This window comes from Homarus americanus, unplaced genomic scaffold, assembly GCF_018991925.1.
Source record: "Homarus americanus isolate GMGI-L3 unplaced genomic scaffold, GMGI_Hamer_2.0 scaffold12353, whole genome shotgun sequence".
Taxonomy (NCBI): Eukaryota; Metazoa; Arthropoda; class Malacostraca; order Decapoda; family Nephropidae; genus Homarus; species Homarus americanus.
Window position 1 is genome coordinate 1 of NW_024745531.1, and position 14701 is coordinate 14701.

General features: G+C 38.0%; 1 protein-coding gene across 1 annotated transcript; it reads left to right on the forward strand.

Moving 5' to 3' along the window:
* Nucleotides 1–1253: 1253 nt before the first annotated feature.
* On the forward strand, nt 1254–13492 carry LOC121878712 (protein Gawky-like). The gene is made up of 5 exons (XM_042385061.1): nt 1254–1480; nt 1675–1826; nt 8597–8789; nt 11819–12045; nt 13027–13492. Exons 1-5 carry the CDS (start codon nt 1445–1447, stop codon nt 13475–13477), a joined length of 1059 nt encoding a protein of 352 aa, XP_042240995.1. The 5' UTR covers nt 1254–1444; the 3' UTR covers nt 13478–13492.
* The last annotated feature ends 1209 nt before the right edge of the window (nt 13493–14701 follow it).

The following is a 14701-nucleotide window of genomic DNA, read 5'->3' on the forward strand; positions in this document are numbered from 1 at the left end:
TAATCTTTCTCGTTCCATATTCCTTTTTCACCATGAACACCATCCTATCCCTCAGTGTGTACACCTACATGACTGTTTCGGTCACCCAGTACAGTACTAGAATTTCCCTTTCACCCAACTTTAACACAACCTGCATCAGTTCATCCCAGAAATTGTGTCTGTCTTCCACACTCCCAACCTGTGAGGTACATACAGATATACTCGTCACCAGACTAGTACACCAGTAGCCTCAGAACCAGATATTTATCCATTCACCCTTTTCACCTCAAGTATTTTCTCCACCCACTTTTCAGCAAACAAGATCCCCTCACTATCTGTCTCAGATTAATTTTTCTTCCAACTACCTGTGATTGTTGCCAGTGTTCAGCCTTGGTGAAACCCTTTTCCATCTAGTTTCTAGTACACAGCAAACGTCAAGCTTGTTAGGGCCCAATGTCTCCACAATCTTGTCTACTTTTCCTCACATTTCAATAAAAGTGCTATGTTAGGTTATACAGTTGGACCAAACCCGTTTATAACAACATTATGCAATTTATGCCATAATTCCCATATTGTTTAGGTTCATTTGGTGCCAGGTTAATAAAACATTATATCATAAAATAATAAATTTCCTTGGAATTTTTTTTTTACTTCATATGAGTTTGTTTACATGGGCAAACAGCTGACCAGCCAGCAAGTCCATGTCTGCCTGTGTGTTATTTATTTATTTGTATAATGGTGACACCCAAAGTATGATTATGAGAAGGGAAGGAACTGTTTATATTATATAGAACTACTGTACTTGTTTTTGTGTCCAACTTTTTTATTTATTTATTATCAGTAGTATAGGTAATGAATGGCAAGGGTGTACTGTACTGTACCTGTTTCTGTTTTTCCATATCTTACAAGTTGAAATATTTTACAAGCAGAAGTTTTTCAGTCTTAAACCTCTTTCATATTAGAAATATCGATATACAGAATAAACATATAATAACATAAATGCAGTAATAACTGTTACTAGAGAAGAATAAAGAGGCAACAGCTTAAGGTGAGTGTGTGGGGCTATACAGGAGGTTCACCTTAGAGCCTCGTGCAAGCTGAAGGAGTTGAGCGCTGTAAATTGTCTACTGTATAATGAAACTATATTACTTAGAGCTGTGTTAAGGAAGGGATATCTCTATTGATTTCAGTTGACTTTCATAACATTTTAATCATAATCAATAAAAACTTTTATTTGCTGATTATGGTGAATATGAATTATAATGTTACCTTCTGAAATTTACCTTTTTTGTTTATTTCTTAATAGAATCAGATAGCTGCCCAGCAGGCCCTGTATGTGAAGCAGCAGCAACAGCATCACCACCAGCAACTTCATTCTCATGTGACTGGTGGCCCCCCTGGTACTCAAAATGACTTCTTCAACAAGCCCAGTCTTCCAGATCCACTGTATGGTAGCTTCAATCCCATGTCCGTCAATGAACCTACTGCAATAAACATTGGGGTAAGCTTAGGCATCATGTTGCAGATTAAGCAGTTGTATATATGAAAACAATATAGGTTTTTCAATAAAATGTTTAACTGATTTTAACTTTTGGTCAATTATAGAAGGATAAGTAGAAAATTGGAAAGACATGGAGAGTTGTGACTATGGCATAAGAGTTACAAAATGTGATTTCTTTTGCATTTACTTATTAGCAACAAGGAAGCCGTCTGCAGCAGTGGAAGCTGCCGTCTCTGGAAAATGATGACAATGATTTCATCCGTGCCCCAGGAGCCCCAGGAAAACCTGCCATGCCACAGTCTCATTCATCTCCAAACTTAACACCCCTGCTGGGAGTATCAAATAGGTAATGCTTTCTTTAAAAATAGTGTAATTTTTTATTAAATAAATCAATTGCTTGTGAATGTAGAGTATATTCCACTGCATTCCAGCCACTCACAAGTCACCACATTGGAATCATCGCTTCTTGTCTTAACAGTGAAGTTAAACAACGTTGGAACTGTTCAGTTCTGGGATGGGTGACCGGCTGGCCTTAACATCAGATGTTGCTGGCAAAAGGACTTTACTGAAAGCAAGCATCTCATGGCTTTGTCAGCTGTCCTTGGTCAAATTGACTGATTATCAATTATTATTGCTTTCATTTTCTTATCCGGTATGACCTTTGTGCAATAGTGTTCATACAGTTCTTCACACCTGCCTCATACAGTTCTTCACACCTGCCTCGTGCAGTTCTTCACACCTGCCTCTACAGTTCTTCACACCTGCCTCATACAGTTCTTCACACCTGCCTCATACAGCTCTTCACACCTGCCTCATACAGCTCTTCACACCTGCCTCGTGCCGTTCTTCACACCTGCCCAGTACAGTTCACATCTGCCTCAGACAGTTCTTTTTCTCACACCTGCCCTGCAGTTCTTCACACCTGCCCTTTGACAGTTCTTCACGCCGCCTCGTGACAGTTCTTTTCACACCTGTCCTCTCTGCACAGTTCTTCTCACACCTGCCCCATACAGTCTCTTCCACACCCTGCACAGCCCTTCACACCTGCCCCGCACAGTTCCCTCACACCTGCCCCTGCACAGTTCTTCACACCTGCCTCTGCACAGTTCTTCACACCTGCCCTCTCGCACAGTTCTCTTCACACCTGCCTCGCACAGCTTTTTCAGACCCGCCCTGCCTCAGCTCCTTCACACCTGCCCTTGCACAGGCCCTCCTTCACACCTGCCTCCTGCATGTGCCTTCATGACCTGCCCGTGACAGCCTTCACACCTGCCTCTGTACAGTTCTTTCACACCTGCCTCGCTCAGTTCTTCACACCTGCTCCTGGACAGTTCTTCACACCGCCTCTGCACAGTTCTTCACACCTGCCTCAGACAGTTCTTCACACCTGCCTCGCATAGTTCTTCTCACACCTGCCTCAGACAGTTCTTCTCACACCTGCCTCAGACAGCTCACACCTGCCCTCCCCGCATAAAGTTCTTTCACACCTGCCCTGCATGTCTCTTCACACCTGCCTCGCATAGCTCCTTCACACCTGCCTCAGACAGTTCTTCACACCTGGCCTCGTGACAGTTCTTCACACCCTGCCTCGCTCAGTTCTTTCACATCTGCCTCAGACAGTTCTTCACACCTGCCTCAGAGCAGCTCACACCACTGTGATAGCCCCTTTCTTCACACCCGCCTCGTACAGTTCTTCACACCCGCCTCGTACAGTTCTTCACACCCGCCTCGTTCAGTTCTTCACACCTGCCTCGTACACATAATTTCTGTTTATTTTACAAATTATGTTTCCTGGCTTACTCAGTTTTTTTTTCTTGGTATGCTGAAGTAATTTTATATACACACACACACACATACACAAACACAAGCACACACACACACACACACACACACACACACACACACACACACACACACACACACTGTATTTTATGGCTTATAAGCCACCGCCCCCCCCAAAAAAATCACCCCGCGTCCTATATGTGAAGTTGCAGGTCTTTCACTGGCTAATGAATCCCCCAGATGCTGTCTCCAGTAGATTAAATTTACCTTGGCCCAAGTCCAGAATAACATTGTTATTGTTTACTTAAACATCATGTAATGTTTACATTATTATTACAGTAATACCTTGCTTTACGCGGTCAATTGAACCCACGGAGGCCCGCGTAAAGTGAACAACAGAACATATGGGATTAATTGAAATAGAGACTGGGCCGACCCCTAAACTCCACTTTTTCAGACAATACCTACGTTGTAGTAAAAATAACTTCTTAATTTTATGATGGTATGCACACACAATTAATAATTAAGAGAAATATCAATAATATTAGGTTTTTTAACACTTACATTAGTAGAAAAGATGGCTGGGCACACGGGGATGGGGGGTTGGTTCCGAGGCAGAGGGCAGATTATTGGCTCTCGCCTGTATCACTTGTATCAGTTGTATCACTATCCACCACAGAGGCTTGCAGGGCCTCTTTGTCAAACCCCTCAAAGTCCATATAAGTCCATATCCTCACTATCACTGACTTGGACCGGCTGTGGTGGGTGGCGGGTGAAGAACTCGGTAATGTTTTGATGACTGAGCGACCTTGTGCGCACCCTGCCCGCGCCGTTGCGTATATGAGTAGATGCACCGCGTAAAGTGAACATTCCGGTTCTGACGGTGTACCGCGTAAATGTAGAAACGCATAAAAAACAAGCCGCATAAAGCGGGGTATTACTGTACTTTTAATTAATTAAAAAGGGAATTATTGTAAACATTAAAGCTGGATTACAAAAAAATGCTTATCGTCTGTACGGCTAACAACTCTTCAAAGCTAACTAGTAACTTTTTTGTTTACTCTTGCACGCTTTGCTATCTATTAATGTCATTATTTTTATTCGGTAACCGCAAATAACGTCGACAAACATTACCATTTCTTTGTAGTCTTACTAGCAGGTAATGCCATCTATCGGCATGCAATGAAGACTAGTATTCGGTTGTCTTTTCGTGTTTTTGCAGTGCTTACCATGGTATGGACATGTTAGTACAACAAGCATTGCTCATAACAACAACTTGGTAAAAATATATCGACAAGGACTGTGCTAACATAATGTGCTTATGGTATTTTAACCTCATTATAAGAACACTATGGCCACAGGAGGGAGGAGCTCAAGATATTAGCTACAAACTAAAGGTGATAAACTACGTGTTAACAACGGGATTATGAGCCATCACCTACATTAAGCTTAAGTACACTGAAAAGTTTTCCTGAATATTCCTTGCTGAAATGGTGTCGTGTCTTATACAGTATGTCACAAAATATGTGACATATATTGTAAGTAATCTCCCCGTTAGCCGGAACAATTAGTACAGAGCATTTCCAGGAATTGAGATGAATTATCTTGTCCCTGGTAAAAGGTCGCCTGTCGGGGGATTTTTTTCACGTTTAAACTGCATTTCACATGGAGCACTGGTGCTGTGGAGGCTTAACTGCAGTCAGACAGTGCCAAAGCTGCAATTATTTTTGGAAGCACTACTGTACACATACAATATATTGTCAATAAACAAAATGTGCTACTCCAGTATATACAGTGTACTGTACTGTACAGGTACTCCTCGACTTACGACATGCTCGACTTACCACAACCCGGACATACGATGGCCGTGGTCGTATAAAATATTTTTTTGAATTACGTATTTTCGAGTCCCGACGTTGGTGATCGCTCTGTGTACTGACAAAATTTTTGTTTGTAGTTCCCTTTTAAAATGGCTGGCAAGCTTAAAAGTGAGAGTTCTCGTGGTGCTGGGAAGAAAAAAAGACTCCCATTTTAGAATTTCTATGTATTATTTTCGCCTTTTCGACTTACGACCTGGTCGTCTAGACGGAACCCCATTGTAAGTCGAGGAGAGACTGTATTGTATATACAGCATGTGTGTGTGTGTGTGTGTGTGTCTACACACATACAGTGGTCCCTTGGTTAACAAATTACCTTCCAAAAGAATCTTCAATTCGGTTAACGAAAAAAAATTCGATTAACGAAATCCTTATGAAAATCACATCAGCTGATAAGCTGAGGAGGTACTCAGTCATTTCAGTAATCTCTTCTATGTTTACATTCGTTTCCATTGGAGTAAATATGAAGAAAATTGTGCTCTTTAATATTTGTGCATTTTCCAAAGTAAAATTATTGGTCATTCTAAAATTTAGCCATCCAAGCTCTACATAAAGTTTTTAACTATTTTTGGCTCGATATATGTAACTTTATTCATTTATTGAAACTCATTTACATGCACACACTGTCCTAAGGGCAAAGCTGAACTGTACATGTAATCAGAATACTGTACTAAATGATTACTAAAATTTTTGTCTAGTGCAAACCATGGCATGTTTACATTCAAATTAATCAGTCTTATAAGAATTCCAGCAATGTAAATTAAATTCACCCGGGTCACTTCTATTAAGTTTTATAAGCAAAAAACAAAAACTTAATCTAAAGGACATAAATTAACAATTAAATACTTCACACCACAGGTGCCAACTGTCAAACATGTCACTGTCACCCCTCCCTCCCTTCCCAAGAAAGGTTTGGGGGGTTTGAGAAGGCTTTAAGTTTTAATCATATATAATATCTCAGACTAAAGTTAGGAGAATATAATTTACATTGCTGGAATCCTTGCAAGACAGCGAATAATTTGAATATAAACGTCATATATTTTGCACAAGAGATAAAAATAATCACCTGTATCACATTACAGTAGTGACTTAAGAGTTCTAGTGGATATGTACGATATATACAGTGACCCCTCCGTTAACGAACTCAATCCGTTCCAGAAGGTCGTTCGTTAACCGAAACCATTGTTTCAATGGGTTTTTGGGTAATTGGTTCCAGCTCACCGAAAATTTCCTAAATTCAACAAAAATGGTAGAAAAGTTCACTTACTTTCAGGTGTGTATGTAGAAGGCTCCTGGATGATGATGGGATTTAGAATGGGGGTGGAGGAGAAGGAAGAAGAGAAGGCATTGGGGTGGAAGAGAAGTCACCCCATGACGCCATTTCACCCATAAAATTTTAGCTCTCTTGGTGTAATTCAAGATTATTTTCTTTAAATCAACACTGCACTGCATTATATATTGTCAATATGTAAAATATATTTCAAAATGACCAATAATTTGCTTGGAAACACAGAAAAAAAGCGTTTAGTTGAAGAGAGTCTCAAGCAAGATGTTACCTCCAGTGAAAAGAGAGAGAGACTAATGCCTGTTTGCTGTGTTAAGAGGCTGGATGCCGTGCATTAAACTAGTCACTTTACCTTCAATTATGTTAAGTAATTAATAAAATGACTAAAAAATTGAATATTAAACTTTTAAAATTATTGAATAGTATAAACTTCTTGATATTTACTAAAATAGTAAGGAATTTAAGCCCTAGAACCGATTAATGTATTGGCGGACTGATACTAAAGCTGGGTGCCCGGTCAGTGCAAGCGAAAACATGTTGAGGTCGGTTCGTAAGAACTTCGTTAACCGAATTTTTTTTCGTTAACCGAATTGAAGATCCTTATGGAAGGCAGTTCGTTAATTGAAATTACGTTAACCGAGGTGTTCGTTAAACGAGGGGTCACTGTATAGTGATTTAAGGTCGATTTAGGGGAATTTTAGGAGTGTTTCTGACTTTATGCATTTTTGGCTTTACTTTGTATATACTTTTCTGTGAGCTGGAACCAATTACCCAATATCCCATTGAAACAATGGTTTCGGTTAACGAACGACCCTCTGGAACGAATTGAGTTCGTTAACCAAGGGACCACTCTCTGTGTGTGTGTGCATGCGCGTGTGTGCATAAAGAGGATATACATTTCTTTGTACACAAAAGAAATGTAACAACAACAAACCCCCCATCAGCTAATGTTATTCATGGCCATTTTGAGCACCTAAGCCTCGTGAATTTGACGAGCATGCTGTACATACAGTACTTTCACACTTCCTCAATGTACATTACAGAGTACTGGGCTTCACTTCACATTGTTTATGCCCAAAGCACCTAAGCAGATGCCGATAGTCTTTCTGCCCAACTCATTGTTACCACGTTTTGTATTTATCCGTATCTTATTCTGTGCAATTCAGCCACCCCACATCATTCTTGTCATGTCTGTCACTTTAATTTATTGTTTCTTCCTGCATCTGGGAGTCCATGTTTCATTCTCATATTGAATTGAATTGAAACAGCTTATTTAGCCAGAACACAGATACAGAGTGGATAATAATAACAATATTAACATGGCTGAGCCAGTTGAGAACCTGAGCTCTCTTTTAGGCACCTGGTATATACTATACATTTATCTCAAGGAAGTATTATGTAACATTTAGTATCATCTGGAATAATACAATAGCATGGTGGTAATAAGAACATGTTACCACAGTTATCACTTCAATATTTTTTTTAATTATTTATATTTTTTGTTTGTTTATTTATTTTTATTTTTATTATAAGCATATACATAAATTACAGTGGAACTGGAAAACATAAGTATAATGGGGGAGCAGTACAACATGGTTTGTACAGTAATAAGGTTGAACAAGAGGACAGAGCTGTCAGGATTATGTCTAGTTGGCAAATATGTTTATTGCAATGGTAATTACTTATCTAGTTACATGATAATTTCCGATAAAACGATTTTGATGGTACAATAAAAGCAGGTACTGTAAATATAGTAGGTATAACAAGAAATATTAATACTTGACAATAGATATTTTTTACGAGATGATTTAAAGGAAGGGAGCGTAGTCTTTACTGGGATGGGTGGAGGCAAGTTGTTCTACACCTTTAATGATGGTTCTCAGTCCTCTAATAACTTCCTTTCCTCTCACTTCTCTGTTGTTTTTCCATTTGTTGACATCCACAGCCTCCCATTTTATCTACATTCAAGTTAACATTTATTTCTCTCCTTTTCTTTTCTCTACTAATTTTCATCACTTTACCTTTATTTATATTCACCTTCAATATTTTTGTTAATGCCAGAACGTCCCCAGTTTTACTGTTGTTAAGTTAATTACTGGTGTACTATGCATTATTTTTTGCTGCTGCTTGCCCATTGTATTGAACATTGATATAGGTGTTTATTGATTACAGTACCTGGTCTCTTAATCGCACATCTGAGACTGGGTGGCCGGAGAGTAACAGCGGAGGCAATGACAACAGTAGTGGCGTTGTCGAGAAAGGGGTGCCAAACATGGACACGCAGTGGGTTGCTTCCTCACAGGCTAATGCCTCTGGGTCCTATGGCCTTGACATTAAGCCTTTTGAACCAGGAAAACCATGGATGGTATGTAAGAAATGAACTAATTATACATAAAGTATAGTGCATGGCATAAGCAGTAGGTCAAGTGCTTATGATTATTAATGTTTTAGATATTTTTTGTCTTGGTGATGATCTGGCTACGGATTTCTTAAATGTCAGAGGCTCTAATTCATAATAATAATAATAAAAAGAAATAATCCCTCTTATAGAGAAGTAGAAATTTTAGGACAAAGTGTATGAGAAGGAATTGGGGATGTGACCACATGCTCAGCTCACCTGTTGTAGTACAGTTTATTAGAGTTAGAAGTAAATGTTTAGGTTGTGCACTGTCCTACCAAACACTGGGGTAACTCAGTCACTGTTTCTGTGTACAAATATACAGCTACTCCTCCACTTACGACCTACGACCACCCGGACATACGACCACCCCAGTCGTACCAAAATTTTGTCAAATTACGTATTTTCGAGTCCCAATGTCAGTGATTGCGCTGTGTACTGACTAAATTTTCGGTTGTAATTCACTTTAAAATGGCTGACAAGCTTAAAAGTGAGAGTTTTGTGGTGCTGAGAAGAGAGAGAGACACCCATTTTCGATTTTCTATTTACTATTTAAGCATTTTCGACTTACGACCTGGATTTGGGTCCCTAACCCAGTCGTAAGTCAAGGAGCAGCTGTAGTCCCATCTGGATATCCAAAATCAAGATTTTTATATATAAATATATATATATCTCATGTAGATCCACACATTTTATATATATATATATTTTTTTGTAGGGATATGCTCAACCCTTCCCCATTACAGAGTGTTGAGTACAAGAGCTCATTCACAGTTGTCAAACTGCATGTGTTGGCCATTGGCCAGGTATTGAATATACAGCATAGTACCTACCAGAAAATATTATAATAGAATTAATTTTGTCCCTCAGCTTCTTAAATGAATCTAAAAAAATCAGTGTATACGTACACTCCACATATGAAAAATAGTTCAAGATTATTAATCACTATATCAATAGAATGATTATTTAACTTGAAGGTAGCTGAGAGAATTAGGAATAATTGTTCCTTAACCCTCTCACTGGCCAACGACACAGATTGCCTGACAGTTGCCAGACCTTCTCGGCACACCCACAACCCTTCGCATCCACCACATCCCACCAGGCCACAGTTGTTTATGAATGACTCATTGTTGTGTTGGTTCTGCAGTATTTCACTTTTGTGTATATAACTTGTTCAAGAGTTTATCTATTTTCTGAATGAATAAAGTATATTTTCCTCTTGGTAAAGGGTAATTGTAAAATAAATTTGTGAAGCGTTTATATATGTTCTAAATTTTTTACATTTAATAATTCTTTTTTTCAAATATAAGTCTTTTCCTGCATCATATGAAGAGAATTAATTCTAGTGAGTTCACCATAAACTACGGGTCTCGGTAAACTGTTTCTCTCTTGTTCCTGCAAGTTGCCCGACACCCGATATCAATAAAGTACTTCGTTGTTATGTTAAACCTGCAAAAATTTCATTGTGTTCGGTATATACTTCTTGTACAAGAATCTAGCTAGTGTTTATATAAATTGTAAAATTAGTGATTTTATTAATAAAAATAAAAAAATCTGTGATAATCCCTTACCACACACTGCAATGCTTCATTCGAGAATACCTTAACCTTTTTGTGGCAATTGGTTAAAAATCATGGGTGACTGCCCGGATGACGGATTTTTGGAATTGACCAAAGAAATATAAAGCATATATGGTGTTGTGGTCCAAGCCACTTCTGGCCATGTCTAAATGTTTGTTACGATATGAAAAAAAGGAATCTGGCCATATGATTCTTACTAAAGGGTTAACAAGGAGTGACGATCAGCGCCTTCTTTTATTATCCATTCTGCCGTGCTTGTTTAAATTTTATTCTTATGTAAGAGTATTTCAAGTTTGTAATTTTTGTTTTTTAAAATAAGCCATTATTCTTTTATCTGTTGTATAAAATATATTTGATGCAAGAGTACAAATGTGTGAAGAGATAACTTATGAGAATCTTTGGCAAAAATTCTGATAATCAATACTGTGCTGTAGTTACTTAGACCACTCTTACCTCGGGAGTTACCGGGCTGGGTAATAGTTAAAAAAGGGCAGTAAAATAAAAAAGCAACAGTTGCCACGAGAATTGTCGTCGGCCAACAAGAGGGTTAGACTAGATCTTCTGGCCATAAGCTTAAAGGGTTAAATCACTGGGATAAACAACTACATAAAGGTTTGTAGACCATACACAGTAACTGCTGCTCCCTCCACACACTTGTTCACTCATCCATAATACTTCACCCAGTTAATTTGATTATACTACAGTAGATAAAAGTTTAAGCCAGGAATGTTTTAATGAAGCTACTTTTATCCTCCAGAGTGTCTTTAAACATTTAACCTGAAATTAGTTTAGCTTATATAGTGATTGATATACTCTTATATATGATGTTCTGTATCTGATACTTACTGTACCTTCATGATGTCTTGTTTAAGTTATTTTTCCTTAAATCTTTCTAGAGTTGGTCAAAAACATTGTGTTATTGGCTGGGTTACAGATCTGTATGTCTGTTTGGGAGTGAAGCAAAGGGGGGGCTAATTCTGTTTAATACCTGTTGATGCATTCTTTATAAAGGAAGGTGCAAACAACTTGATAAAGATAAAAAGAATGTTCATACAAGGAATAATTTACCAGATATTAACCTTCAATAATGAAAAAATAGTGAAAACTGGTGCTACTAATGAGTCCAGTGTTTAACTTGTGGAAAATTGGGTGACACACTGTTAGTGAATTTACTTGTTGTAAGAGATTTCTTTCAGTCTTGCCCTTTTTTTCTTGGTTTATTGTTATGAGGTCGGGCATTGTTATTATAATACTGCTGCCGTCTCGCCCATTACTTGTCTTTTATCTTTATTGAGGAACTCTTCGGGGGGTCTGGTCATTTGTTATATATTAATCTTTGATCTTGATACAGTATTCTTCTTCATGGGTAAATATTAATAACTCAAATATATATACATTTTAACAACTAACTTTCAGATGAAGAATATTGAGGATGACCCAAATATAACGCCGGGTTCAGTGACACGTTCTCCTTTGTCCTTGGGCATCAAGGACTCGGAGTTGTTGTCATCCATCACCAAGACCCCGACCACCAACACTGTTTCAGAAATGACCAGCCACCTCACCTCCCTTTCCCTTTCCACCAACACCTGGAGCTTCAACCCAGGACCCGGCCACCACACCACCAACTCTCCGTTGTCAGGGTATGCTAGCAGTTATGTTCACTTAGCATGTGTGTGCCCGAGAGATCTTGTCAGTGTTTTGTTATTGTCAATATGATAGCCACAATAGAGGTATGATTAAGGGTAATCAAATTATAATGCTTAGTTTTTCTTTAATAGTTGTATTTACTATTAATGTAAAGGTTTTATTTACTGCAATCTCTGTTGCATTCTCAATTATTAATTCATTCTCAATCGTTACTAAGAATAGCTCCCAACTTAGGACAAAATTATGAGAGGATGCATGAAATTTAGTTCCTGTGTAATGTTTATTTTTGTTTGGTTATTTATTTATTTATTTTTACATCCTCTGTGCTGTATTTTTATGCTCTGTATGTGTCTAGTTATTATTTAATTTATACATAAGCATCCAGTGGGTTTGTTGAGTGAGATTGGTCAATTGGTACTCATACTTATCAGATGTTGATGTTATTGTGGCTTGCCATATCACACCATGTCAGAGCACATTTATTTGGGAGCTTCATTGATTATTCTTGCATGAAATGTTAAACGCTTGAACTTCCTATGGACTTTATTTTGATGTGCTTTGTGACTTTGCTTACTGTCCCTTTGTCACACTGCCAAAATTATTTATTAGGGAGCTTCCGGTGTACAATTCTGCTTGAAATTTACCATACTATGCCTGTACTGTCATGCCAACTAATTTTGATATGGGCCTAGATGGAATAAAGTCCTTTTTGGACCTAGTGGGGATGTTAACACTTAAGTGGACCATTTTATAATGAGGGGTTGGGAAGGTATAGTGTTGTAGATTTTTGGCCATGAAATGAATATCAGCTTTCCCAAATACTATAGGCCCCACAGAGTAGTTACAGTACTCATTGGCCCTCTTCAAAATTATTTTACTCTTCTTGTGTGCTCCGTAGTGTCAATTACATGTTACTTTATATAACAAATTATTAGGAGTTATTAAAGCATAGAAAAAAAAAATACCAATGGCAGGGACAGCAAGCTGAGCAGTGGGACCAATGGCAAGAGTGGGTCATCGTGGAGCGAGACTGTCCATGAAGGTGGCAGCAATTTGGCCTCAGAACTGTGGGGTGCCCCAGGGAACAAGCTTCGTGGCCCACCACCAGGGCTAATTGCTGGTAGTGTGGGTGTTCAAAAGAATAGCGGTTTGATCAGTGGAGGAGGGTCTTGGGGGACCCTTGGCAGATCAACATCATGGTCTGGAGAGCAGCATAGGAATCCCCCAAACAGTGCCTTACATTCGGCTGCTGCTGCAGCCGTTGCTGCTTCAGGAGCCTGGACCAACTCTCAGCTGCCCTCCACCTGGCTCATCCTAAGGAACTTGACACCTCAGGTAACTTCCCACTTTTCATATAATCTTATCACAGTTACACTGTTATCCTCAGCTTTCAGGACCCTAGACAGTAAAAGATATGGAACCTAAATGCAACTCTGGACATCTCAGGGACATGATATGCTCTGATCTGTATTCCGGAGGCAAACTGAAAGTACTGTAGTTAACGTTAATTGCAATTTCTGCTTGCAGCTCTGCTGTCTTTTGAGTGGTCATTGACCACTTTGGATAAGGAAGAGGGAGTGGGGCAGGGGCTATAGAAAGCTTTAATATTTTGAGAAAGAAGAGTTTACCTTTATAAATATAATGAAGTTTTCCCACATAGGTGTAGTGGCCAGATTCAAATAGTTACAAAATAATTGGCATTTACGAAGTAAATATATGGTCCCTTACAGGTCTTTCCTTACAAGGCATATGATACTGGAATTTGTTAATTTGGATTCATTTTAATAGACATTATTGATGAGAAGGAGTGAGAACCTTCGAGTACAGAAGGCAAAACATATTGCATGAAAAGTAGAAAGGGAAATGGATATACTTATATATATATATATATATATATATATATATATATATATATATATATATATATATATATATATATATATATATATATATATATATATATATATATATATATATATATATATATATATATATATATATATTTTATATATATATTTATATGTGTGTGTGTGTGCAATGTATATAAGAGGCCAGCAAAATTGTTTGGTATGTAATTTAATTAAGTAGCATTAATATGATAATTGGTTTGTTAATTGTCTTTTGCTTTATTTGTTACAATAATAGTTCTTAGCTTACTCGTTTTTTAACTCGGAATCTCCAGGAATTATTTGGTTGCTGGACACATTGGCTCCATCCTCTTTCACTCACTAATATTTTCCACCATTTACATGCAGCTCCTGGTGAACATTATAGTAAACCACTCAGATATTTCCATTGTCTTGTAATCCTCTTTTAAAACTACTGTACTGTACTTACATATCTTCAAAAACAGTGATATGTCTGCCATCATCATTAACTCACCACTATAACGAGTGACCCACATTGTTTTTCTGTTCTTATGCAGACACTGACTAAACATTGTCTTTATTCATTCTCAGCAACACTGACTAAACATTGTCTTTATTCATTCTCAGCAACACTGACTAAACATTGTCTTTATTCATTCTCAGAAACACTGACTAAACATTGTCTTTATTCATTCTCAGAAACATTGACTAAACATTGTCTTTATTCATTCTCAGAAACACTGACTAAACATTGTCTTTATTCATTCTCAGCAACACTGAC